The 27,774-nt window shown below is 41.1% G+C and overlaps 2 protein-coding genes across 5 annotated transcripts in view; both read left to right on the plus strand.

The window, feature by feature from the left end:
• The first annotated feature begins 37 nt into the window (after nt 1-37).
• ccdc130 (coiled-coil domain containing 130) lies at nt 38-6,929 on the plus strand. Its single transcript, XM_031321195.2, has 10 exons — nt 38-143; nt 1,435-1,475; nt 1,598-1,651; nt 1,750-1,832; nt 2,276-2,331; nt 2,432-2,492; nt 3,471-3,613; nt 3,891-4,063; nt 4,477-4,615; nt 6,283-6,929. The coding sequence occupies exons 2-10, from the start codon at nt 1,473-1,475 to the stop codon at nt 6,774-6,776; spliced, it is 1,206 nt and encodes a 401-aa protein (XP_031177055.1). The 5' UTR covers nt 38-143; nt 1,435-1,472; the 3' UTR covers nt 6,777-6,929.
• A 2,577-nt stretch (nt 6,930-9,506) lies between these two features.
• Nucleotides 9,507-27,774, plus strand: part of LOC116065646 (complement C3-like) — a 44,958-nt gene continuing 26,690 nt past the window's right edge. For 2 of the 4 annotated variants that reach the window (XM_031321191.2, XM_031321193.2), the window contains exons 1-16: nt 9,511-9,647; nt 9,732-9,746; nt 9,878-9,913; nt 11,138-11,176; nt 11,878-12,067; nt 13,147-13,312; nt 14,045-14,115; nt 15,031-15,122; nt 15,799-15,881; nt 16,326-16,413; nt 19,100-19,202; nt 19,883-19,997; nt 21,998-22,113; nt 22,309-22,452; nt 23,573-23,788; nt 24,459-24,659. In XM_031321191.2, the coding sequence (XP_031177051.1) occupies nt 9,565-9,647; nt 9,732-9,746; nt 9,878-9,913; nt 11,138-11,176; nt 11,878-12,067; nt 13,147-13,312; nt 14,045-14,115; nt 15,031-15,122; nt 15,799-15,881; nt 16,326-16,413; nt 19,100-19,202; nt 19,883-19,997; nt 21,998-22,113; nt 22,309-22,452; nt 23,573-23,788; nt 24,459-24,659 (1,758 nt within the window). In that variant the 5' untranslated portion in view covers nt 9,511-9,564. Of the gene's footprint in view, nt 9,648-9,731; nt 9,747-9,877; nt 9,914-11,137; nt 11,177-11,877; nt 12,068-13,146; nt 13,313-14,044; nt 14,116-15,030; nt 15,123-15,798; nt 15,882-16,325; nt 16,414-19,099; nt 19,203-19,882; nt 19,998-21,997; nt 22,114-22,308; nt 22,453-23,572; nt 23,789-24,458; nt 24,660-27,774 lie in introns of all 4 variants that reach the window. The other 2 variants (XM_031321192.2, XM_036000926.1) reach the window with 2 other exon arrangements.

Below are 27,774 nucleotides of genomic sequence, written 5' to 3' on the forward strand. Positions count from 1 at the left end.
TTTCCCGTCTTCTTGACACCGATACTTCCCACAATCCTCTGCAACCGTGCAACGTGACGCCACTTCCGGATCCTGGAAATTACCCATCAGTCCTCTAGTTTTACTATTCGGTCGAAGGTTGTTTTTGCAGCTACAAGAGCATTGTAAGTATTTTTTAGGTTTGTACTCTAGAGTTGATTTGACAACAGCGCATTAAAAACGATGGCATAGTTTTGTTTACAGTTGTCATTTAGCTACGCGAAGAGGAAGCTAACGTTACATAGCAAGCTAGCTGTTGCTAATGCTAGCTTCTAGCTCCGATGCGCTCCCATACTGTAAGTCACACCAAACTCCATGCAAAATTCTGTCAGTTTTAGCTAATGTTTTCATATAGCTTTTAAAAACAATGTCGACGTAAACTTCACTCACATATCAGAAACGAAGCAGACGTTTGTTAGTTAACATTGCTGGTATTCAGCAAAGTACTTTGTTGTCGTAGCTATGACGTTAACTTGTTAGTTGTATACACTTTGTTAACCAGCTCAACTAAGTTTGGAGAAGGATTGCTGTCATAACGTTATGGCTCATATTTAACGTTACACTAGTCAGGCGCTTGATGACATAGGACACATTCACTGACAGATTTTTACAATTAGTTGACAAACACTTCGTGGCTGAATTAACCTGCGCGTTTGTATGGTTTGCCGTTTTCACCAATTGTAAAAAAAAGTTAACGTTACCTTACGACAATACACCTATGCCATACCTTAGTTTCAGCTAGATGTACTAATAGACTAACAACTGAGTGTGTATAGTGTAATGGCAAAATTATATTTAAGCATGATTCTTTATATTCTTGTCTTATTTCTGTTTTACTTTGTCTCACAATGCTGAAAGTGAGTTTTTCTTATTCTCACATGTTGAAAGTAAGAGCCACAAAGTCTGGGAACGTAATGTGTACGCTGAACAGATAGGGACTACAAGGTCACCCTAAACTATCTGTTATTTCTGCCTGAATAGTTGAGACTTCTCACATAGTTGAGATAAACGGGATGTCTAGAAAGTGGTACGGAGGGGAAGTAACGTAGTGGCTCCTGAATGTCTGACTATGTTTGATTGTAAGAAATGTTGAGTCATGTTTAGAAAGGGGGGCATGTCTTTCTATCTCACTGGAGATGCATATATACTCTGTGCTTTTTGTTATTCGTTGAAGAGACCTTTCACACCAGAGCTGCATGCCTTTTGTGAACCATGTGCTTCCTGCATTTGCAAATGTAAATAAATACTCAAAGACCAAACTTTGGTTTAATCCTCAAATCGTCCTTATTTGTTTCATCTGGTGTTTTTGATACGCACTCCTGCTGCTAACAAGAAAAACTTCCACTACAATAGTTGTTTGTTTACATGTAACTGTTAGCGTATGGTGTGACTTCTCTTTTTATCAGGTTAAAAAAGGGGGAATCCATTACTAGCGTGGAGATCCAGTCGCCACAATGGTAAATCATGATATGTATAAATCACTTGTCTTTCAAGATACAAATAATCCCACATTTTTTGTGTTTTAATACCCAATTTGTACACTTCACTAACAAAGTGTCCTGTGTTGTTTTCTTGACAGGGTGAAAGAAAAGGAACAAACAAATACTACCCTCCTGATTTTGATCCAGCCAAGGTGTGTACGATCACACAGACCAGTGTCTGTCAGTCTCTTTAGTGTAACTTGAATGTGTATTGATACTGACTTATATTTTCATAATTCTTTGTCTTTAGCATGGATCCCTCAATGGCTATCATAAAACCCACGCCCTGCGGGAGAGGGCCAGGAAACTGTCCCAGGGCATCCTCATTATCAGGTTAGTGCACACATGATGATCTGATGTCTGCTGGAGATTGGAAATTATAAAAAATTAGCATTTGCAATCCAGGCAGGTACTAACATGTTGTCAGATATGTTAAATAATTTTTTTAGCGACTTCAAAAGACATATTCTTAAAAGAAAATGACAGGCACAAATGCTACAGTGCATCGTAACTACCTTTTATGTAACGTATTTAACTACCACATAAGTGTGTTGTTGAAATATGATGAAATAAGCAAATCTAGAATAACCTGATGAATATGAATGGGCATGTCTCATATACCCAATAAACTAGGGGGGGACACTTAATTCCATGATTTTAATTAAGTTTAATAAAACAGAAATGCTCAACCTTAAAAAGCATTGACCAGAAATGGTGTTTTTCCTTTACACTCGACCTAAGTGTACGTTTTAACTGTTTGACTGTTGTCCATTAAGGTTTGAGATGCCGTACAACATCTGGTGTGATGGCTGCAAAAATCACATAGGCATGGGTAAGTTGGAAGAAAAACATGACCCTTTTAGTCAGATTCAATCTCACGGTCTCATACAGTGGCTTTTCATGTCCATGACACTGATGTCCTGCTTGTACAGGGGTCCGTTACAATGCTGAGAAGAAGAAAGTGGGGAACTACTACACCACGCCAATCTACAGGTAACGTGCTGTACTGCTGACGTGAACGTCACACAGCCCCTCTTTTCCAAGGGGCGCGTCAGTGCGCTGCAATCTGGCTGCGCCGCGTTCTGCCTGCGTGGCGGTTTCGTTCCGTCCTCCGCCACGCGCCATACCACACCGGGAGCGTCTCGGAAGCGGAGCGTCTTGCCTGCCCGTCTCGCAGATTTTATTGTCTCTTAGTGCTCTTAAGTACTTGAAAGAACAATCAAGTGTTTATTAAGCTAGGATCTACCTTCCACTCCAGGCACTCCTGTGATTGAACTCCATGTCTTCTCTTTTCTGGCGTTGTCCTTATAAAAAAAAGATCTGTAATGTCTATTATGTTTTTCCACCTCCAAGATGAATCTTTCGTCGTCCATGGTGTTGTAGAGTAGACATATACAATATTGGGGCGGGGGGTCTTTTGGTAAATTGACTGGATGCTCTCAATTTTTCATTTCCTGTCTGACTGTTTGAAAATAGACCTTATCTTTAGCGGAGCGGAGAGCCGCTTCATGCACGCTTCTGGTATATGTCGCAGCTGGTGAAATATCAAACATTGACTTGAATGGCCGCAATTGCTCGCGGGGGTCACGGCGCCTCCTGCATGCAACGCAGATGTGCCTGGTGGAAAATAGTGGTACGCTGTGTGGTGCAGTTCACAGCATCTTTTTTTTTTTTTTTTTTTTTATGATTTTTTGGGCTTTTCCGCCTTTAATTTTTGACAGGACAGCTGGGTGAGAAAGGGGAGACAGAGGGGGATGACATGCAGGTAATTGTCACAGGTCGGATTCAAACCCTGGACCTCTGCGTCGAGGCATAAACCTCTCAGTATATGTGCGCCTGCTCTACCACTGAGCCAACCCGGCCACTCACGGCATCTTTTTAGACAACAGAAAATCCTCATGAACCTCTCTGACAAATGTTAAAATGCTGAATTTAAGGTATTAAGGTCATCTTTATTGCCTCCTCAATCAGGTTTAGGATGAAGTGCCATCTGTGTGTCAACTACATCGAGATGCAGACAGATCCGGCGACCTGTGACTATTTAATAGTAAGCGGGGCGAGCAGGAAGGAGGAACGCTGGGACATGGAGGAAAATGAGCAGATCCTCACCACGGGTAAAGGATTCATGTTTGCTATCAATCCAAAGAGAAATGACATTCTTACGATGGAAATCGGCACGATTGCAGCGACAGAACATGTTTTTCTTTTGATCGTGCAGTGTCAAGTGCACAGCCCATCTCAAACTGTGAAGATGTCTTTATGTCCTCACTGCCTTTAGACTTTTCTTTTCATTTTCTGCTTCTATTTTTTTTGGCCACCTGATTTTTTTTTTTTCTTTTGCATGCTTGTTTTTTTGTTTCTAAACTACTCTCTCCCCCGTCTCTGTTCCAGAGCGGGCAGAGAAGGAGAAACTTGAGACGGACGCCATGTTCAAACTTGACCACGGCGGGCAAGACAAGGAGAAGCTCAAGAAGGCTCTGCCTTCTCTGTCCGAGATCCAAGACTACCAGTCCAGCAAGAAGGACGACTTCCAGCTCAACAGCTCCCTCCGCAGGAAGTTCAGGGTAGAATAGTGATCTCTTGTGTTGCCGACTGCTGTGTTAATGCTCCCCAAGATGATGTTCACCATCTGTTATTGGTATATTGCTGCTGGTTTTGTGTTGATACAATTTAAAGTGAAGTAAAACCTGTTAAAACCCACAGCACCACTGTATTTTTATAATTTTTATTGTTCCAGATAATCCACTGTATATTATTGCATGCCTGGCATACTCACACACATGCCAAAAAAATGTATTACCTGTTTCTGTCATGAGAGCTCAAACATCAGTGACACAGACAGAAATGACATAGAAGACCAAATCATTACTACAACGTTAACTCTCAGCAGCACATGAAGGAGTAACGCCAGGTTTAGATGTTTTAAGGTTGTATTGCGTTGTGCCACTAAACTGATGGCGCTGCTTTGATTTGACAGACAGAGAAGAAGGTTCGTGCTGAGCAGGAGGAGAAGGACAACTCGGTGAGGATGAGGACCAACCTGTCCATCCCATTGCTGCCAGAGAAGGAGGAGGACAAGAAACTGGCAGCACTGCTCACATACCAGGCACCTGACTGTAAGTAACAGATACGGGGTCTAAACTCAAACTTAAAGATGCTTATTATATATATAGGGAACCCAGTCTAGATGTATTACCTGGACTTGGAAACAGGTTATATTTGTGAGAAACCTTCAACAATTTTCCCATCTGAATCGCAGAAAGCACACACGGGCACCAAGTCTGCATCATTTCTCTTCTTCTTTTTTTTTTTTTTTTTTTTAACATTTCAGTTTATTATTTTTAATAATTAGTCCAACTGCATTGATGTAATCCGGCTGTTAAATATTAGAAACCCCTCTCAGTAAAATGCAGTACAAATGACCAAACTAAAGCTTCCAAAAATGACCATGAAGTTGAATCAGCACGGTTTGAAATATGTTTAAATAAAAACTGAACATATTGCTTAAAAAGTGGCAATAAAAAAAACGTTGTTCAGAAATCCTATCTTGTCAAAAATCAAATCCTTACAAATCCTCCTCTTTAGTACTTTTGGCTTTTCTCACGGCCAAACTTTCTACCAGATTTCATCCTCATTTAGTAAGCTTTTTGGATATCCTTCCAACTAACACAAAGACATTCTAAAGGGCCCAAAACAGTCTCCTTTGCAAATTATGTCTTAACACTACTTGTTTGTTATTGCACTTCATGTTTGTAACTTATTTGTACCTGCTTATGTCTCGTGTTGTTTGCACCGTATGTGTAGTCTGAATGGGTGCTTCACACCCACTAAATGTTGCATCCTTCATTCTTTTGGTTTTGCACCCTGGACCAGTAGAAAGACAATTTTGTTCCTCTTTTGTATGACATGAAAGTCTCTCCTATATTATCTCTTCCGTTTTAGATATTCTTTAAAGGAACACGCCGACTTATTGGGACTTTGTCTTATTCACCGTATCCCCCAGAGTTAGATAAGTCCATACATACTCTTCTCATCTCCATGCGTGTCGTAACTCTGTCTGACGCACCCACCGCTGGCCTCGCTTAGCACAGATCCTGGAGGTAACCGGCTCCATCTAGCCTACTGCTCCCAATAAGTGACAAAATAACACTAACATGTTCCTAGTTACATCTTGTGATTTGTATAGTCACAGCATGTACAAATAACAAGGTCACATGAGACACAGCCATCTTCTAACTGTATACATACTGGGAACTGTATTCTCAGAACTCTGAGCGAACTCCAGGCGAACTCTCTGCTCCTCACCACGGGGCTTCTCAGGTGCTGCGAGCAAATCACTCCGCCTAAGTAGCAGAAGTAGCAGTGCTTCGCCTTTCTGAGAATATAGTTCCCAGTTTGTATACGGTTAGAAGATGGCTGTGTCTCATGTGACCTTTTTATTTGTACATGCTGTGACTATACAAATCACAACATGTAAATAGGAACATGTTGGCGTTATTTTGTCACTTATTGGGAGCAGTAGGCTAGATGGAGCCAGTTACCTCCATGATCTGTGCTAAGCTAGGCTAGCGGTGGGTGCGTCAGACAGAGTTACGACACGCACGGAGATGAGAAGGGTATGTATGGACTTATCTAACTCTGGGGGATACGGTGAATAAGACAAAGTCCCAATAAGTCGGTGTGTTCCTTTTTAATACATGTGTGTGAACAGAGCAAAGTTTGAATTCTAATATTAAGATGCCTTAAAAAAATGGTCTTGCTCATTATTTCCCTCCCTAATCAGCCTATGAGGACAAGCAGCACAGCAAGCGGAAAGAGATCGCCTCCCGTTCGTGGTTCAACTCCGCCTCGGCCACACCGGGAACTGCTGCAGGGAGTCTGCTCCATAAGCTGGGCCTGCAGGGGAAAGAAGCAGCAGTAGCCAAAGCCCTGGGCTCCTCACCCGGCTCCCTGATCCGGAAACGCTCAGGAGGACTGGGAACCAAAAGCGAACCGTGCGCCACCATCGCTCGCAGGAAGTCAAACCCTGAAATCAACATGTGTAACGGAGAGGTCCCTCAGAGAGAGGAGGCCCCAAGTATAGTACTGACACAAATGGGGCAGGACGTAAGAGAGACAAATGACAATGGCTCCAGTGTTAAAACCACAGAAGAAGCAGATAAAGGACTGACAAAGGCAAAGGATTTTGGGAAGGTGAAGGAACAGGGCAGAAGTTTAGGAGCACTTGGATCCTTGGTGGCAGACTACAGCGACTCAGATTCAGACCCTGGACAATGAGGCTGAATGATGAGTTAAAAGAGACAATTTCTGTATTTAATGAATGGAGGTCATCATACGCAAAGTCAGCGTGTCATTTCGTGAGAGTGAAATAAACTGGAGATGTTTGTCACGACCGCAGACATCTTCTGTAACACGTGTCGTTTTTCACTTTTAAAAAAAACAGTGATGGTAAAGTTACCTGTCTGATCGGAAATACTTTAGTTTTAATAAGCAAACTGTGAAATAAGATTTTAATTTTAAGCTTGGCGGCCTGTAGAATTAATTGTCATAAATGTTATATGACAACAGCATTACTTCAATATGTGTTTAAAAATAAAGAGTTAGTAATATAGAGTATATAAGGCCTCAGTGCAAAAACTACAAACCCATTTTTAAATTGAATACATATGTGTGATCTAGGGCTGCACAATATATTGTTTTTTTATCGTCTTCGCAATATCAACTGGCGCAATATACCTATATATTGACACTACGAGATTTTTTTGTTAGTTGAAAGAAAATATCAGTAGAAAACTGCACTTTAAAGTGTATATGTCATTCTTTTTTAGTAGTGCCTGTCATTGTCAATTCAGTGTTCAATAAAAGAATGTTAGAAAGGATAATTGTTTTAAATTCAACAACCAATTTGTTGTATTTTAAAAGAATACTGAAAGCAACAGAAGGCAGAACTGAGTACACTCTAATATCTGTTATCTGTTAATTATTCAGAGACATTATCGCGTATCGCATATTTTCCTCATATCGGGCAGCCCTGGTGTGATCTGATGACAACACTGTCAGGCACCTTGTGAAATAAAAAAAAAACACTGTCTAAAATACCATTGAACTATTGATTGAATTGAGTTTGTTACCTGAAACATTACAAATTGTTGCAACTATTTACATAAGCCAGTGGTGAACATCATGTTTTTGACTCAGAATGTCACAAAATCAAAGAGCAAAGCTGCCAACCTACTTTCATTAATCATACACTGAGAAACTGATCACTGTGTACGCAGAGAAAGCACTTGTCCACTAACAGTATTTCTAGTAAACCAGAAACCATGCCACATTTTGACTAATGGGTACAGTTGTCACAGATATGCTCCAGTGTGCTAACTCACCCAAACATGAAGCAAAATCTGACCGTTTTAAGAAAAGTGGCATCCTCCTTCTATGACATTCTGTTATCATTGGTTTTAGTTCAGATCAGTTTTCCACATTGTATGAGTAGACAGGTAAATGTGTAGTGATTGTACCAAAAAAGGAACCCAGAACTAGAGATGGTCCAATACCATTTTTTGCTTCCCGATACCTGAACTTACGTATCGGCCAGTACCGAGTACCGATCCGATACCAGTGTGTCATATATTTTATTATGTTTTAACAACTGTATACTACTATCCCTGTATGGATGGGATATGATTTCTATCTTTGTTGTCAGTCTGGCTCAAGTTAAACTCTTTGTGAAACATGAACAAACGCAAACAATGAAGATGTAGATTTTCTTTAGGGCTGTATTACATGGTATCGGATCGGTGCATAAACTCCAGTACTTCCCGATACCGATACCAGCGTTTTAGGCAGTATCGGAGGCGATACCGATACTGGTATCAGTATCGGAACATCTCTACCCAGAACTTTTTTGTACAGTGCAGTTGATATTGTATTGTTATTTTCAGTGTTCAGAAAACATTGCATGTTACGGACAGGTTCTTTCTTTGTTGTCTGTTGCTGAGGGTTTTATACAACTGTTGAAATGACCTGCAATTAGGGCTGGGCAATATATCGATATTATATCAACATCGATATATGAGGCTAAATATTGTCTTAAATTTTGGATATCGTGATATGACACAAGAGTTTGTTTCTGGTTTTAAAGGCCACATTACAGTAAGGTGATGTAATTTTCTGAACTTACCAGACTTACTAACTAAGACTGTTTTATTATTTGCCTTTAGCCATTTAGTGATTGTAACCACATTATTGGTGATTATTTATCAAAAATCACATTGTGTTAATGTTTTGTGAAAGCACCAATAGTCAACTACAATATCGCCGCAATATCGACATCGTCATATTTGGTCAAAAGTATCGTGAAATTTGATTTTCTCCATATCGCCTAGCTCTACCTGCAATGCACTGTAGGATTTTGTTAATAAAGTTTTAAAAGTGGGCCCTGTTCTGGGCCAAGTCTGTTAAAAAAAAGAATTCATTTGGTGAATGAATATCTTTCTGGCAATATACTTTAACCAGTAATATGTGGTAATTATTTGTTGATGGTTTGAATTACCGGTACAGGTTTAGCTGTATAGAATAGCCTACCCACTTTGGACACAGTTGAGCAGTTCAGATAAAATGAGGATGAAAGACTTTTAAAGGTGTCGTAAATGTATTTGTCTTTTTGTGGGGAGTGGAGTGGTGGTTGATGTTGGTTAAAAATAGTTTTACAAAAAAACAACAGAGAAATCTCCTTCAATACTCAGTGTGCCGGCGTTCATGGGATGATTTACGAAAATGAAAGCTTTCGACATTTTAATGCTGAACTTTGGGCTCCATCAAGGACCCCCCCCCCCCCCCCACACACACACACACACACTTTATAGTTCGGCAGCAGGTGGAGTGTGAGAGCTTCCTGACCAATAAACCTGCACTTTGTTTTTGTGTCATTCTTATTGATCAGAAACTGTTGCCCCTCCTCTTCCTGTTGACTGTACAATGAGTGTATGATGAGGTAGAAGGGGGGTTACAGTAGTTGACTGTCTCTGCTGTGGACATAGTACACTGAGGCTCCCAGTCAGTTAACATGGGACGGTGGACAATTCACAACATTTTATTTCTCATGCTTCTCTGCAGCTCCAATGGACAGCTTAACCCTTCGAGGAGAAGGTACCTCTCTGTATTCTGCTGACTGTGAAGACAGTTTGTATATCTTTAAAGTTTAGTTTACTAATGATTCTTTGTTCTTTACAGATCCTGGCGTGACAGGTATGTGTGTGTGTGCGTGTGCGTGCAGAGGTCATATACATTTGCTGCCTAGTTTTTATACAGTCTATGGTTGCAACCTTTTGCCTCTGACAGCTTAAGTTATTATACTATCATTTTAATTTGCTCCCCAGATTTATACCAATAGAACATTACTGGGATCTCCACGAGTAAGTAACCAATGCTGGACTTAACCTGACACACTCAGTATAAAAAATGTATTTTGAGATTAATTGTGTTTATTTCATTACTACATAAATAGAAACATTGTTTGCTGATTTTTGTTGTTGCAGTCTAACACAATGAAAAGTAGAATTAAGACAGTCGCGAAACAACAAGCTAAACTACAGTTTGAATGACAGGGTTTTGACAATGAATACAGTTTTAGATTTGTTTAGACTGAGCTTAGTGGTCATGGATGTATGAAGAGAACGTTAGTGGTAGCTGATATGTGTCTTAACATCTTTAACTCTCACCTTTTCAACGCCTTAGATTTTCAGATATCTAGTTTCTCACAAACAAAAATCATCTTGCATGATGGGACAGCTCTTTAAAAAAAACACAAGACTATCTCCAGTGAAACTCAGAATAAATATTTTTAATTTGTTTTGCCTATTCAATGATAGGACAAATGACAGGATACACTATGTTTAGTCTCACTTTGTTTGACAAGAACATATTAAAGGTCCTATGACATGCTGCTTTTTGGATGCTTTTATATAGGCCTTAGTGGTCCCCTAATACTGTATTAGTATTAGTAATTCAGCCTTGGTGCAGAATTACAGCCACTAGAGCCAGTCCCACAATGAGCTTTCCTTAGTATGTGCCATTTCTGTGTCTGTAGCTTTAAATGCTATTGAGGAGGAGAGAGGGGGGGGGGGCAAGGTGGAGGGTGGGGGTGTGGCCTTGACCAACTGCCACTTTGCTCGTTTGTTTATGTCTCTCTCTTTCTCATTCTCTGGGCGGGCAAAGCAGAGAAAGGGGAGGTAACCTTCCTCCTTGTGACGTCATAAGGAGCAGATTCCAGATCGGCCCATCTGAGCTTTCATTTTCTCAAAGGCAGAGCAGGATACCCAGGGCTCGGTTTACATCTATCACCATTTCTAGCCGCTGGGGGACCATAGGCAGGCTGGGGGAACTCACATTAAAAACCTCAAAGTGAAATTTTCATGCCATGGGACCTTTAAGAACTACATACATTCCTGCTTCCTGCTCTGTTTTAGTGGTTAAATGCCCTGTAATCATATATGAATGTCTACCTTTTCCCTCCTTGTTTATATTTTCACGTTATCATTTAAGCTCAATACCATGTTATAATGCCACACGTTTATTTAAGTTCTAGTTTGCAGTGCTGTGTCATGACTGAAATTAATACTTGTTCTGTTTATTTGCAGCCTACCAGACCCAAAGGTCACAGTTAGTAATTCACCAAGGTACAGTTGTTATTAATACAACAGTCAGACCAAACTGTTGTACTCTCCGTACTCTCTCTAACCTCTGTTGTAGGACTAAGTTTATTTATTCTCTTCTGTCATCTCATCACTCTTAAATTTCTTGACTTGCCTTTCACAAGCTTTGCAGTGTTTCTATACATTTTTTTATTATTATAAAAAACACTATTTAACACATTTACGTATTGTTTGTTTTTAGTGGTGATAGTAGAACAGTAGTTCCAGTATTGAGGGTCAGAGATAATGAATCCAGGTCCCTCCTCCCTCTGAACATGTTGACCAGATGCCAAAAAAAAGTGTCTCAAACTTTTTTCTTGCACTTTTGTTTTTCTTATAATTGAATTCATTTAGTTTAAATAGAGTTTTCTCCACTCTTCTATGAATATAATTCTGGTTGGGAAGTGTACACACCGTTTCTTGCAGCAGTGTGTAGAACATTCCTGTAAACATTGTAAGAAATTACATATGGCATCCTTTCCAGGACATAATTAGGATCCTTTAGGACCTCTAAAATAAAGTATTAGTTATTGAGTAGGAGATGTAGTAGCAAAGGTTGCAGTAGTCTAGTAGACGTGTTAGTAAGTAATGAAGTAGTACTGATGTAGTGAAAGCTAGTGAGTATGGCGGTACCTACCCAGTTAAAGAATCCCTCCCATGCCTCATGTTGTGGCTTTTACCTGCAGGTTCACCCTGCTGGCTCCAGACCTGCTGAGGACAGACAGCCACGAGAACATCTACCTACAGGCATATGATGTGTCCTCCCCCATCGTCGTCTCCATCTCCATCCTGGACTTCAGTAAAACCACTACCCTCCTCCAGGACTCGGTCACACTCAGTATGGAAAATGGATTTCAGGCTCTCAAGTCCATACAGGTAACTCACCAGGGGTTGTTTGTGTTTTGTTTACATGCCAAAGGTCGGCAGTCAGATTTCTCTTCTACCCCTGACCCCCTTTTGTTATCACGGCTTACTTATTTTGAGTGTATTATTGATACAAGATGCTGCTCCCAGATTGTTGGCGCTTTTGGACTGATAGTGCAGTGGGAAGGCAGGCTTTGTAGTGAAACTGCAGAAAGTAATCTGGTTGCTTTAGTGCAGTGTTTCTCAAATAGGAGTATGTGTACCCCTAGTGGTTCTTTGGAGGACTGCAGGGAGTGCTTAAGATTTTTTTGCAAAATGTTTTTTCAGTTACAAAGCTGTAGTTACTTCTTTTTTAGTCTTTTTTTCTCAAGTATTTCGCTTTTTTCAAAGTTTTTGTCACTGTTTTTGAAGTTTGTCACCTCTTTTTGAAGGTTTGGTCGTTTGTTTTGACCTATTCTTGCCTTTATTCCTTACTTTTTTCTACTGTCTTTTTTTCCTCAAAGTTTTTGTCACTTTTTTGTCGAAGTTTGTTACTTTTTGGAATTATTTGTCACTTTTGTCGCCCTAGTATTGCCTTCCTTCTTTCTACTGTGTTTTTTTCAAAGTTTGTATTGCTTTTTTGAAGTTTGTGTCTCTTTTTTCAAAGTGTTTGTTACTATTTTCGACCTATTCTTGCCTTACTTCCTTCTTTCTACCGTCTTTTTCTTTTTCTTTTTTTTTGCCTTTTTTCATTAACATTTAAATGTCTTCCAGGTACAATGCTGTTGTTTAGTAAATCTATCGCTGACATCGCTGTATTGTTCCTCTTTATATAGACTTTTTTTCTACTAAAAAAATATTCACACTGGTTAAGGAGTACATGGCTTAAAAAACCGGGGGCACGTTATTGAAAAAAGCTTGAGAACCACTGCTTTAGTGCATGCAAACACACTTAATGATATAATACAGTATGACATAAACAACAGAGGAACTAAGGAGACCGATTACCAACAGCAGGACGGAGATCAGTCGTCTTTATCAGCAATTGCTCTCATGATGATGCTTTCCAAATTCTAAACATCATCTTGTATTTGAATCTCATTTTATCCCAGCTTCCCTCCGATCGTTTGAATCGTGAAGAGAAGAGTAACAAGTTTGTGCATCTGAAGGTGATTTTTGGGGGCTACCACTCAGAGGAGAGGATACTGATGGTGTCCTTTCACTCTGGATACATCTTCATCCAGACAGACAAACCTATCTATAACCCTGGAGATACTGGTGAGAACTGAAGAATTTTTTTCCACCGAACCCTACGCTTGCATTACGCGCGCTACGCTGGTCGACGTAATGACGTCGCCGTTGATTACAGGAAGGTGTTTACGTAGATGGACCGCTCAATGCAGTAGGCTGTGAGAAAGTGAAAATGGAACTCGTGAGCAGCAAAAGTGTAGTTTGGCAGTACTTTCAGTCAAAAGAATGCCATTCAAGTCCAGCTACATGTTCAATTTGCAATGCGGATTTGTCTCGTGGTGGCAAAGACCCTAAACAATACACAACATCGCCGCAGTTAAAACATTTGCGTATGAAACATCTGAAAGAATATGAGTTGTGCATGAAGGAATCTACAGACCAGCCAAAATGCTGTGGACGTTGTTTACTTCATTAATGTGTTTACTGTGTTAATGGACTGAGGATGGGAGTAGGATTCGGTATTCGGATTCGGCAGAATCTTAACCAGTGGATTCGGTATTCCGCCGAACTCCAAAAATCTGGATTCGGTGCATCCCTAGTCAAAAGTTAAACGTACTTCTTAGTTGAGGTGATATAAGCAGTGATTATAGTACTAGTAATGGAAGCAGTGGATGGTCCCAGAAAAAGTACTAGTAGAAGTAGCAGTAAAAATGATAATGCGCTGAATTGATGACACACTTGAGTAATATTGGACTGATGTACAAATCATGAAAACTTTATTTTGAGCATTTTTTCTGTGTGTCTTTTGTCCCTCTCCAGTTCGGTTCAGAGCCTTCGCATCCTCACCGTCCTTTAAAGCCTTTGACACCTCAGTCACAATCGATATCCAGGTAAAGAAATGATTAGACGATTAATTCATTTGCATATTATTCACTTGTTCCAGGCTCAGAGGATTGGCTGTTTTACCTGTTTTATATAGTTTTAAAACAAATATCTTGGGGTTTTAGACGGTCGGACTGAGAAAACAAGACCTTTGAAAACATATGATTGGGGTTTAAGAGATTTTAAGGCACATTTTTCACAGTGCTTCACATTTCATAGTCTAAAGGTGCCTTGCCACACAAAACCGTTTTTACTTTACTATTTTTTTAAATATGTGTTTGTGTTATGTTGTTAATGTGAAAATGAACTGCTGCCTCCTCTGTCAGCTCTAGCCACTGAAAAGAAATAAGCAGAGAAATCAGGCCAATTACAAAAGCTGGTCAGTCCGACGTGGTGTTGCCTGAGCTCATTACTATTCATGAGCTCGCCCAGTTGCGCTGTGGGTATAGGATGCTGATAGCCAGGCTCTCATTGGCTAGCTGTTAGCCAATCAGAGTCAAGCAGCTTAGCTCGTTGAATATTAATGAGAACTGGCACAAATCGAGCTGAGTCTTCCTGCAGGCTTTCAATACCATGCTAGAATGGCTTGAAACAAGGTAACCAAGGCATTTTTTCCACAAAAAATGTTACAGAGTCCATGGTAGAACTTCAGACATTACCACAACGTAATGAAATATTTGTGGCAGGGCACCTTTAATGGATTAATCAATAAACAAAATGATAATTCGATGCAGCCCTAGTAAATGGGATGTCTCAGTATAAATGTTGAGATGTGAAACAGGAAGATGTAAAAGCAATAAACAAAACAAAAAAAGATGTTTAAGATCTCCTGGGTCATTCGTTTTGTTAATGTTTCTGTGAAATCCTGTTGAGTTATCGCTTATATTGGTTGAAATGAACCTGTTTGTGTGTGTATGTTTCAGAATCCAGATGGTGTGGTGGTTAAACAGAACTCCAGGGTCAGAGCTGCTGATGGCGTCTTCACAGACACTTTTCCGCTCTCTGACATTGTCAAGTAAGTTCAACTTATTTGACTCATTTTTACAACTTCTTCCACTGCCAAGACATTTTTATGTTTTTATCTCAATCTTTTATCCAGGGAGGTTAGCTCAGCATTCATACTTTTTTTGACAGCCATCCTGCTTCACATTAACACAGAATTGTAGATTCTTGGTTGTTGGACATATGTTGAACCCCCAACTTCTCGGGGCGCCTGTCATGGGCAGCCCCCTCACTCTGACATCTCTCCATTAGTGCATGTATAGGTCCTCGTCATTTTGTCAATGCAAATAGGATTTGTGGGAAAAAGTGTTTTTCACACTGTCTCTACAATAAAATGAATCATAATTAAAATAATGAAAATCAATGCCTTATTGCTATTTCTAGCCATGCTAGCAGAATAGCTTTTTGGATTCACCTCTTTGGTCCTAAAATATCAACTATTTGATGACGTGCTATGGAATTTTATACAAACATTCATGGTCACCAGAGGGTGAATCTCACTGACACTGACACTGACATTGTTCCATTTCCCTATAGTGCCACAAGCAGGTCAAAATTCTCAGTTATTCAATGAGACATTTCTGCAAATACGAGATGGATTGACACAACATTATCTACAGACATTCATGGTTCCAAGAGGATTAATCTTACTTACTTTGATCTGTGATGTGACGTCATGTCTTTGTCAGTGAAGGGAAATGGACAGTGACTGCGAAGTTTGACCACTGGCAGCAGAACACATTCACCTCCCCGTTCGAGGTGAAGAAATACGGTAGGTCAGGTTAAACCATGATTACTTCTGCTATCAGTTGTGTGTGTGTGTGTGTGTGTGTGTGTGTGTGTGTGTGTGTGTGTAATTTTGTCTTTGTGTTAGGCATCACAGTTTTTTCATTTCTGAATGTCACATTTTCAATGGTAAAGACGGACCGGGAGAATCTCTTCGGTTTAACTATTAGATTATTTACTTTTTTTCTACTAAGGGATTAGTGTTTTAGAAACCTTGCTGAGTTATTTATTCAATAACATCTATGTGTGTATGATGTATGTCTGTATGTATCTTTGTAATGGTAATGGCAGCAGCATGGTGGTTCGCCCAAGACAAAGTTTCAACATTGTGGAACAATACAGTTTAACCTATCTTATCTTTTGGAAAGGAGTTAGGAGGCTCTCTGGCTTTGTAATACAGTGCTATTTTTGTTGTTGTGTTGTGTTTCAGTGCTTCCTGCTTTCAATGTTACCCTGACTCCCAGGAAGTCCTTCCTCACCCTGGATGACAGTGAACTAATAGTAGACATCTCGGCCAGGTCGGTCAAACACACACACACACACACACACACACACACACACACACACACACACACACACAGACAGGCTTGTTATGACACTGCAGTTTATTATACACCTTTTGGCCATATTCATTCACTAACCCCTTAAAGTGAACCTTAACCTAAAATACTACTGATTAAATTTCAACTGTTACTCTTGGTGACAATTCTCTACCTTACAATCAACCATAAAAATCTGGAGGACATTATACAACATCTGAAAACCTCCTGTTGCCTTGATATTCTACCAACGGCCGTTTTCAAAAATATTACTAATTGTTTGGCTTCAGATCTACAGATTGTAAACACGTTTCTTCTCTCAGGTATCTTCCCACAGGCCCTGAAAACTACAGTCATCAAGCCACTCTTAAAAAAGAACAATCTAGACACGTCACTAATGAGCAACTATAGGCCGATATCAAACCTTCCATTTTTAAGTAAAATCATTGAAAAAGCGTTTTTTCAGCAACTCAGCCTTTTCTTGTCACTAAGCAACAGTTTTGATGCCTTCCAGTCGGGTTTTCGACCACACCACAGCACTGAGACAGCTCTTGTTAAAGTCTTTAATAACATCCATTTAAACACAGATAGTGGCAAAATTTCAGTCTTAGTATTACTTGATCTCAGTTCTGCATTTGACACGGTCGACCATGACATACTACTAGACCGATTGTAAAACTGGGTTGGCCTTTCTGGCTCAGTACTAAACTGGTTTGAATCCTACTTAAAGAATAGGGATTACTTTCTATAGGTAATTATGCATCTGAGCATACAAATATGACGTGCGGAGTTCCCCAAGGCTCCGTTCTGGGGCCTCTTCTGTTTAACATCTACATGCTTCCACTGGCTCAGATTATGGAAAACAATAAAATAAATTACCATAGTTATGCGGACGACACACACATTTACATAATGTTATCGCCAGGGGACTATAGTCCAATACAAAAACTGACTAAGTGCATTGAACAAATTAACGACTGGATGTGCCAGAACTTTCTTGAAGTTAAATGAAGACAAAACTGAGGTGGTTGTTTTTGGAGCAAAAGAGAAACAATTAAAAGTCAGCGCTCAGCTTCAAACGTTAAACGATAATGTTAAAAACAACAGACAAAGCCAGAAATCTTGGTGTAGTCATGGACTCAGACCTGAATTTCAACAGCCACATTAAGACAATTAAAAAGTCAGCCTATTATCACCTTAAGAATATATCAAGCGTCAAAGGACTTATGTCTCAGCAGGATTTGGAAAAATTTGTCCATGCTTTTATCTTCAGTAGACTTGGCTACTGTAACGGAGTCTTTACAGGTCTCCCTAAAAAATCAGTCAGACAGCTGCAGCTGATTCAGAACACTGCTGGTCGAGTCCTCACTAACACCAAGAAAGTGGATCACATCACTCCAGTTCTGAAGTCTCTACACTGGCTTCCAGTGCCTCAAAGAATTGATTTCAAAATACTTTTGCTGGTTTATAAATCACTAAACGGTTTAGGGTCAAAATGCATTTCTGATCTACTACTACACTATGAACCATGCAGACCTCTCAGTTCGTCTGGGACAGGTCTGCTTGCTGTCCCCAGAGTCCACACTAAACAGGGGGAAGCAGCATTCAGTTTTTATGCTCCACATATGTGGAACAAACTCCCATAAAACTGCAGGTCCGCCGCAACTCTCAGTCCTTTTAAATCAAGGCTGAAGACCTTTCTTTTTGATGTTGCCTTTCTTTAAATAATTGTTAATTTAAAAGTCCTCTGGGAAGCCAGGTTTGGAACCTTGCAACAGAAAAAGAGTTAAAGTATAAGTAATCTGGGATGCCCGAGTTGGACTCGGTTAACTTGTCAAGTCCTTTGGAAGGCCCAGTTTGGAACTGGTAAAGTCCTATGGGAGGCCAGGTTTGGAACCTGAGTTGCAACAGAAAACATAAGTCCTCTGGGAGGCCCGAGTTGGACTCGGTTAACTTGTTCTTATACTGCACTGTAAATTTTACGGAGCAATCCCAGTAGTGGAATGTCGTGGATATAGAGTAGCCTAATCCTAATCTAAATTTGTCCTTGGTCCAAACTAGCCTCTGAAGAACTCAGGAGGTGCAAACAGTTTCTTGCGAGGGGATTTGGTCCTCATTCTGAAACCACAGGAGCATACACACAGGCACATAAACCTCATCAATGAGGATATCTGATGACATGCAGATTTTCCTCCAGAATGTTTTATATAACCATCACATGAACCATCCAGACCTCTCAGGTGGTCTGGGACAGGTCTGCTTTTGGTCCCCAGAGTCAGAATTAAACGGGGAAGCAGCGTTCAGTTTTTTTGTGCACCACATATCTGGAACAAACTCCCAGAAAACTGCAGGTCCGCTGCAAGTCAGTTCTTTTAAATCAAGGCTGAAGACTTTTCTTTCTGATGTATTTGTTCTTACACTGCATTGTAACCTTTATTCCTGTATTTCATACCTGTCTTATTCTTATTTTAGGTGTTTTTGTATTCTCCTTAATGAATGTTTTCAATTGTTTTTAACTGCTCTTTAATGTTTTATGTAAAGCACTTTGACTTGCCTTGTTGCTGAAATGTGCTATACAAATATAGGCATTCTTTTCGTATAGGCAAATTCTTGTCTATAAGAAAATGACCATTGTTGACTGACCATTGTTGGTATTGTGTTTCAGGTACCTGTATGGGGAGCCGGTCCAGGGGACGGCCTATGTGGTGTTTGGAGTGAAGATCAACCAAGAGATGAGAAGGTTGCCTTCAGTGAAGCAGGTGTTAGATGTAAGACACTGCTCCATCCTAAAATTCATCGGCTGCTGTCTCTGATTTATCGGTGCAGTTATGACAATTTTCCTGCCACAATTGTGAGCCACGCATATCATAATTTCTTGCTGCTACTACAAGTTTTGGTTCTCTTTAGCATTGTCTTTATTTGCTTTTCTATTAAACTTATTACCATGTTTGGTGCTAAGTAAACATTACTGTGGTGTTTTTGCATTGCGTTTCTGCTTTGCCCAGAGTTCCCCTGTTAACTCTGAGTGAGTGCAGCACAGAGTCATTTGGCTTAATAATTTTGAAACAAATGTGTGTGAAAGTTCATTCTTGAACTTTGAAATAGTGGTTTGACAAAAAGAAGAAATCCTACCTCAAGGTCCACCTAAAAAGCTTTCTCTAGAGCTTTTAACCACATCTCACAGCTTTCCTCAGGGGAGGGAGTTTGCTCAGTATAAGTGTGTCAGTATCAGTTGCTTATCAAGACTGTGGGGGTGCTGTTAAAAGCTCCAGAAAAAGCCTGCAAGTGGACCTTGAGATAAGATTTAATTGGTCAAAATTATAAATATTGGTTAATAATACATAATATATTAAATGACAGTATTTAAATAGGTTGTAACAGTGGAACAATTAGCTTTTTTTCTGACAAATGTTTTGTGAAATTACCTTCTTTTCCTGTTCTCCTGCAGCTGGATGAAGGAGTGATCCGTCTGAGCATGGATGAGATCAAGAGAGCTTACACCGATATTAGAGCTTTGGTGGGCAACTCTGTGTATGTGAAGGCCTCTGTCCTCACCAAATCAGGTAAACACTCTGTGTCACAAGCGGCGATTTATGTTTTCCTCCGTGGGTGCTCATGGGCACGCGCCCTTTAAAAAAAAGTAGTCAAAAAATGTTTGCATTTCAGAACTTTAGGAAATGGACAGCGGCCGACACGAACACACACACCTATTAACTCGATAATAAAGCCGTAAAGTAGGCTTTTAACTCAGGACAGCACCACTTCTCACAAATACAGATAGGATTGGAGATGAAAAGTTGAACTGACACGTAACCGCGATCAGCTTCTTGGGAAAATAAGAATCTAAGAGGCGTTTTCTTCTGAGAGACGCTTTGATTGGTGGATAGGATATGGAGCAGGGGACTGACAGTGACATAACCAATCACACTATGACAGCGCTCCACTTAGCACCAACTGCAATGTTTAATTTTAAATGAATGTAGCCTACTGGCAGTCTGGCACAAGTGGGTGCTCAGTATTTTCTGTGGGTGCTTGAGCTCTGGATCACCCACGTTATCGGCGCCTATACTTTGTATTGAACTCATGCTATGTAAGTTGAGAGGGTGGTACTCAGCTGTTATTCAGGTCAGTGTCCAACATAACCTAATAACCTTTCCAGGCAGAGGAATACTTTACTCTGTGTCTACATAGATGACGTGAGACTGCTGTATGATAATACAGTGCTGCTTCATCCTGCCAAGTTCATGGAGGAAGCAAACATATAACACATTCTGTGCGTGCTGAGAAATTTGGATTAAGCATCTGTGTTTACGGCACCCGCAATATCTTTGTTTACATTGAAGGTTCAGCTAAACTTAACGCTTCTAGCATGAGTTCAAATAATCCTTCAGAAAGACAGGAACTTCAGAGAGTTGGGATGGCACGACACGATAACACATTGTGGTTAAAATGTACCGCCTGCCTACACTTTCTCTTCAATTGAGGGTCCATTAAATACTGCTGTCTCTTCAGAGTCTCCTGAAAGTTCTTCGTATATGTGAAATGAGTCGTGCTAACAAGACAAGACAACAAGACTGGATTACAAACTGTGATTTGCAGTGCATCTATTGTGTTTGCCTTGTTCCTTGCACCATAGCTTAGTAAGACCAAACTCTCCCAAATGTCCTAAACAGACCACAGTTTATTATTTTTCATTGTACAGGACAGCTCAATGCCCGGGGGGTTAGATTTGTATCAACATGACCTTTGACCCTCTGGACAGACAAGTCATCACATTCCCCCGTGGCTCAGCTCTTGGGAAATGTGGGGCATTTCACGAAACACCAAACTGTGATGAGTTTGAAACTGGGAGGAGTTATTTTAGATGTTTGAATGCAAAGGTCCTGTTTATTTCTGCATTTGATAACTGACTCAAGCAATTCGAAAAAAACTTGGACAGACGTGACAAGCCTCCAGATTTAAACACTGGTACAAACAATGTGACGGCATTAAAATATATTTGTTTTTACCCTGTAAAATAAAAAAAGAATATGCAGTTTTCCTTCAGGAAATGTTAAATCTATTAAAAGTGTGTGACATGGTGTAAAAAGTCAAAATACCGCAGGGGACCTTTGTGTCTCGATTCCTTAACCCGTCGACCATGAGCTCTTTTCATTGCTTTTGCTACTTTTTGTTAGTGCTTTTTTACATTCATGGTCAATAAACGTAGTTTATATGACATTATACCTCATTTTTAAGTTAAAAACCCCCAGAAATTATGAATTATTTTGCCTAATAGTTAAGATCAGATTATGTTGAGTAGATCACAGACTGGTAACTGTAAAGTTTAATCAGGATGCTGTTTTTGAAACCATTTAAAACATTTTTTTCAAATGCTATCAAATTGAATAAAACACCCAAAATGAAATACAAATGAATCATTATTTTTACCTGTGAAGATCATTGTATGGGTTCCATACAACGTCCATCCATGCATCCATGTTATTTTTGGGGCAATTTGGTTTAAAGAAACCCATATTTCAGGTTTGTGGTTATTGGTAGTACTTGTTTTTGTACTGTACAGGCAGTGATCTGGTTGAAGCAGAGAAGACTGGAATTAAAATTGTGGACTCTCCGTACGTCGTATCCTTCAAGGACATACCAAAGTACTTCAAGCCGGGCCTGCCCTTGGACTTTACAGTAAGGACTATCATCTATGTTAATGATCTATCTACTAAAACTGGATACTTTATTGTTTATGTCCAGTAAAATTAAACACCATAAGCTGGATCCTCTGTGTCTTGTGTTCATGTATCCTTCAGCTCAACCCCTGTGAGTGAAAAACTGTAAAATGTATAAAATCACAGGGAGAAATTTTCCTCCTTTCCATTCCAGATCCAGGTGAGCCACCATGATGGTTCCCCGGCCCGTAACGTCCCGGTCAATGTGAAGCTGCAGGGCGTGTCCCAGGTTGTCTTCACCAGCAACAGCAGGGTCACCATCAACATGCCAAGCTCTCAACAGCCACAAACCATCACTGTTAGTATGACTGCATCCTGCTTTTACTCACAGAGATGGTCTAATGTTGGGAGAATTTAACTTGAAACTAATTCGGTTACACTTTACTTGAAGGTATCTACATGAGAGTGACATGACACTGTCATGAACATGTCATAAACATTATAAACAAGTCATAAACGTTTATGACATAACCCTTCTTTTAGTAAGTGCCATTTGGTTTTTGTCATGACAAGTTAGGGTTAGGGTTCATGTGTTCATGACAGTGTCATGTCACTCTTATGTAGATACCTTAAAGTAAAGTGTTACCACTAATTCTGACTAATTCAAGAACAGCATGGCTTCTGTTCTTGCTTTACACTTTTTCCTCCTTTGACTTTTACTCTAAATGTTCTGCTCTTTCTTTTATTAATTAAATATTTGCCATTGTTTTCTCTACGCATGTGTTTATCTTGTTGTGTCCTCCTGTAGCGGTTGTTGAAAGAAAAGCCTGATCTACAGACATGGATCATTTAAGTTTTTATTATCATCTCACCACAGCTAAAGAAAACTGTAGCTCACCAGCTGACATCATTTCTACAGACCTCTAAGCACTTTTAAAAATGAATTTGTTTCATGCTTCACCATTCAGCTTTTTGATGCGTTGTGCCTCATTGTAGAGACATTTCCCCAAAGTTCAGCGTGACATATTTGGTATCCTTGAAGTTTGGTATTTAAAATTTTATTGATGATATATTAAACAGAGCTGACATGACTGGTCGATTCAGATTGATTAGTTGATCAACAGAAAGTTAGTCAGGATCAAATCTTTTTGATAATCTATTAATTATTAAAGAAAATTTTTCACGCAAAATTGCCCAAACAAATCAGCAGATGAATCAAATAAATAATCGAAATGAATAAATACATTTTAAAAGTAAAAGTAACCTACAAAAGTACCTGAATGTCTTCAGAAGTAATCATTTTGTCATTGGTTATTATTGACATCCCTGTCATAGACCCATTAGATACACTTTGTAATCTGTGGCATTAGAACATATTTCTAAAATGTCTTTTCTTGATTTATTTTGTCTGCTTTTGGGATTATAAAGAGAAAACTGTCACACACCTTAATTTTATTTTTATTTTGTCTGTTTCCCAGGCTGAGACCACGCAGGCAGACCTGAGACCAGATCAGCAGGCCAAGCAACAAATCACCGTTCAGCCGTACGTCACCTTTAACACACGCCAACAGAACTACCTGCACATCTCCACAGGGACCGCCACGGTGTCCGTAGAAGACACACTGTCCCTGAAGCTGAACATCGTTTCTGCAAACCCGACACTCAGACAATACATTAAACACATTACCTACCTGGTGAGAGAACATTTCCAGTACAATTGGAAGTCAGAAAGTAGAGAGTAAAAGTAGAACAATCAGTGTTGGTGGAAGAAGTATTCAGATCATTTACTTGAAAAGTACTAATACCACACTATGAAAAGACTCTGTAACAAGTAAAAGTCCTCCATTGAAAATGTTACTTAAGTAAAGGTATGTAAGTATCATCAGGAAAATGTACTTAAATTATTAAAAGTAAAAGTACTCAATGCAGAAAAATTCTAACATTTTAGAAACTGGAAACGATCAAAACAGTTCTGTGTTTAAACAGCTAATCATTTCAGCTGGACTTGTTGGCTTTTATATTGTTGGGTATATAAATTTATATATGTATATGTATATATGTAGTTTATAATAAAAAAATCATATTTCATTAACAACATGTGTTTTGTGTGCAACAATCTTAATTTGTAAAGTAACTAGTAACTAAAGCTGTCAGATGAATGTAGAGGAGTAAAAAGTACAATACTTCTTTTTGAAATGTAGCGGAGTAGAAGTAGAAAGTGTCATGAAAAAAAAAGTGCAAGTACTTTACTCAAGTACTTGAGTAAATGCACTTAGTTACAGTGCATTCCACCACTGACAATCAGCAAGCAACAGCAACACAAAACCTGTATTGATCATGACTTTCTCCCCACAACTCCCTCAGGTGCTGAATAAAGGCAAAATTATTGTCGCCGAGCGTGTAGATGTGACGGGGCAGCTGGAAACCAGCGTCAGAGTGACGGTCACCCCGGAGATGATGCCGTCGTTTCGTTTTGTGGCGTTCTACAGTATTCCCTGGGTGGGGATGGAGGAGGTGGTGCCAGACTCTATCTGGGTAGATGTGGCAGATTCCTGTGTTGGAGGGGTGAGTGATCGGCTCAGTCTCTTAGGTCAGTAGAGAAGCTTCCAGAGTTTGTTGCATAGCTAAAAGAGTTAAGACGTCATTGCGTGTGTCTGTCAACATGCACAAAAGTGTTCTTATACAGCAAACCGAGGCTTGAAGCATAAAGGCTCTGACATATCAACCCGAAGGCTGACCATCAGGAGGAAAGGCAGTCGGACTGATCAGTCTCCCCGAGTTGGTCCAAAAAGTGCCTCGGAACACACCGAAGCGACGCCGACTTGAGCTTACGTTCTGCCCGTGTGCAAGACGTAATACGTCTCTATAACAGCAGGCAGCGCTAATCTGTATTGTCGCCCAAAAAAATGAAAACCAGCAGCTGATTGGACGAACGCGCCACGTGGGTCTGGCTGCAACCGAGCATAATGGCGGCTCATTCGGAATACAATGTCATATTTTACAAAGATAGTTCTCCGAAACGTGTTTCTGAAAACATTTTAAGCGAGAAATAGGCCATGCAGTTGCTGAATCTGTCTTCATTTCAGATCGACAAAGGTCAGTTTAAAAGATTTTCGTCAGATTTTGAGAGGCGTAAATCCCGCTCATCCCGCTCGTTATTTCGGGGTTAGCGCTCTACCAATCAGATTGGCCATTGAGTCCGACTGCTCCATCTCCATCTCCATCTTCGTCCGCTTATCCGGTCTCGGGTCGCGGGGGTAGCAGCTCTAGCAGGGGACCCCAAACTTCCCTTTCCCGAACCACATTAACCAGCTCCGACTGGGGGATCCCGAGGCGTTCCCAGGCCAAGTTGGAGATATAATCTCTCCACCTAGTCCTGGGTCTTCCCCGAGGCCTCCTCCCAGCTGGACGTGCCTGGAACACCTCCCTAGGGAGGCGCCCAGGGGGCATCCTTACCAGATGCCCGAACCACCTCAACTGGCTCCTTTCGACACGAAGGAGCAGCGGCTCTACTCCAAGCTCCTCACGGATGACTGAGCTTGTACCCTGGATCTCGTTCTTTCGGTCATGACCCAGCCTTCATGACCATAGGTGAGGGTAGGAACGAAAACTGACCGGTAGATCGAGAGCTGTCACAACGGTGTGATAAATTGAGTGTAATACCGCACCCGCTGCGCCAATTCTCCGACCAATCTCCCGCTCCATTGTCCCCTCACTCGCGAACAAGACTCCAAGGTAATTGAACTCCTTCACTTGGGGTAAGGACTCATTCCCTACCTAGAGAAGACACTCCATCGGTTTCCTGCTGAGAACCATGGCCTCCGATTTAGAGGTGCTGATCCTCATCCCAGCCGCTTCACACTCGGCTGCGAACCGATCCAGTGAGTGCTGAAGGTCACAGGCCGATGATGCCATCAGGACCACATCATCTCAAAAAGCAGCGATGAGATCCCCAGCCCACCGAACTGCAACCCCTCTCCACCCCGACTACGCCTCGATATCCTGTCCATAAATACTACAAACAGGATTGGTGACAAAGCGCAGCCCTGGCGGAGGCCAACTCTCACCTGAAACGAGTCCGACTTACTGCCGAGAACCCGGACACAGCTCTCGCTTTGGTCGTACAGAGATTGGATGGCCCTGAGAAGGGACCCCCTCACCCCATACTCCCGCAGCACCTCCCACAGTATCTCCCGGGGAACCCGATCATACGCCTTCTCCAGATCCACAAAGCACATGTAGACCGGTTGGGCAAACTCCCAGGCTCCCTCCAAGATCCTTGCGAGAGTAAAGATCTGGTCCGTTGTTCCACGACCAGGACAGAATCCGCATTGTTCCTCTTCAACCTGAGGTTCGACTATCGACCGAACCCTCCTTTCCAGCACCTTGGAGTAGACTTTACCAGGGAGGCTGAGAAGTGTGATACCCCTATAATTGGCACACACCCTCTGGTCCTCCTTTTTGAAAAGGGGAACCACCACCCCGGTCTGCCACTCCTTAGGCACTGTCCCAGACTTCTACGCAATGTTGAAGAGGCGTGTCAACCAAGACAACCCCTCCACACCCAGAGCTTTAAGCATTTCTGGACGGATCTCATCAATCCCTGGGGCTTTGCCACTGTTTAACTACCTCAGCAACTTCCACCAGGGAAATTGACGACAATCCCCCATCATCCTCCAGCTCTGCCTCTACCATAGAGGGCGTATTAGTCGGATTTAGGAGTTCCTCAAAGTGCTCCTTCCACCGCCCTATTACCTCCTCAGTTGAGGTCAACAGCGTCCCATCCTTACTGTACACAGCTTGGATGGTTCCCCGCTTCCCCCTCCTGAGGTGGCGAATGGTTTTCCAGAAGCACCTTGGTGCCGACCGAAAGTCCTTCTCCATGTCTTCTCTGAACTCCTCCCACACCCGCTGCTTTGCCTCTTTCACGGCAGAGACTGCAGCCATTCGGGCCGTTCGGTACCTTGCAACTGCCTCCGGAGTCCTCTGGGATAACATATCCCGGAAAGACTCCTTCAGTCGGACGGCTTTCCTGACCACCGGTGTCCACCACGGTGTTCGTGGGTTACCGCCCCTTGAGGCACCTAAGACCCTAAGACCACAGCTCCTCGCCGCAGCTTCAGCAATGGAAACTTTGAACATTGTCCACTCGGGTTCAATGCCCCCAGCCTCCACAGGGATGCACGCAAAGCTCCGCCGGAGGTGTGAGTTGAAAGTCTGTCGGACAGGGGCCTCCTCCAGACGTTCCCAATTTACCCGCACTACCCGTTTGGGCTTACCAGGTCTGTCCAGAGTCTTCCCCCACCCTCTGACCCAACTCACCACCAGATGGTGATCGGTTGACAGCTCTGCCCCTCTCTTCACCCGAGTGTCCACAACATACGGTCTCAGATCAGATGAAACGATTATAAAATCGATCATTGACCTTTGGCCTAGGGTGCTCAGGTACCAAGTACACTTATCAGAATCAGAATCAGTATCAGAAAGGGCTTTATTGCCAAGTACGTTGCACATATGAGGAATTTGTCATGGTGTTGTTGGAGCATGTCACACATACAAATATAAGAAGGATAAAAAGAATATAAACAATATAAGTATAAACATATACACACAGTATGTATTAATAATGATAAAATAAATTTAAATAAATAGTAAAATAAGTTGTGACGATGTGTTATGA

The sequence above is a fragment of the Sander lucioperca genome, chromosome 4 (genome assembly GCF_008315115.2).
Source record: "Sander lucioperca isolate FBNREF2018 chromosome 4, SLUC_FBN_1.2, whole genome shotgun sequence".
In the NCBI taxonomy this organism is placed as follows: domain Eukaryota; kingdom Metazoa; phylum Chordata; class Actinopteri; order Perciformes; family Percidae; genus Sander; species Sander lucioperca.

Bases quoted from the DNA above. Each gene is read 5' to 3' on its own strand.
- ccdc130 (XM_031321195.2), top strand. The intron at 3,614-3,890 runs GTAAAGGATTCA...TCTCTGTTCCAG, and splicing joins TGAGCAGATCCTCACCACGG to AGCGGGCAGAGAAGGAGAAA. The intron at 4,064-4,476 runs GTAGAATAGTGA...TTGATTTGACAG, and splicing joins CCCTCCGCAGGAAGTTCAGG to ACAGAGAAGAAGGTTCGTGC.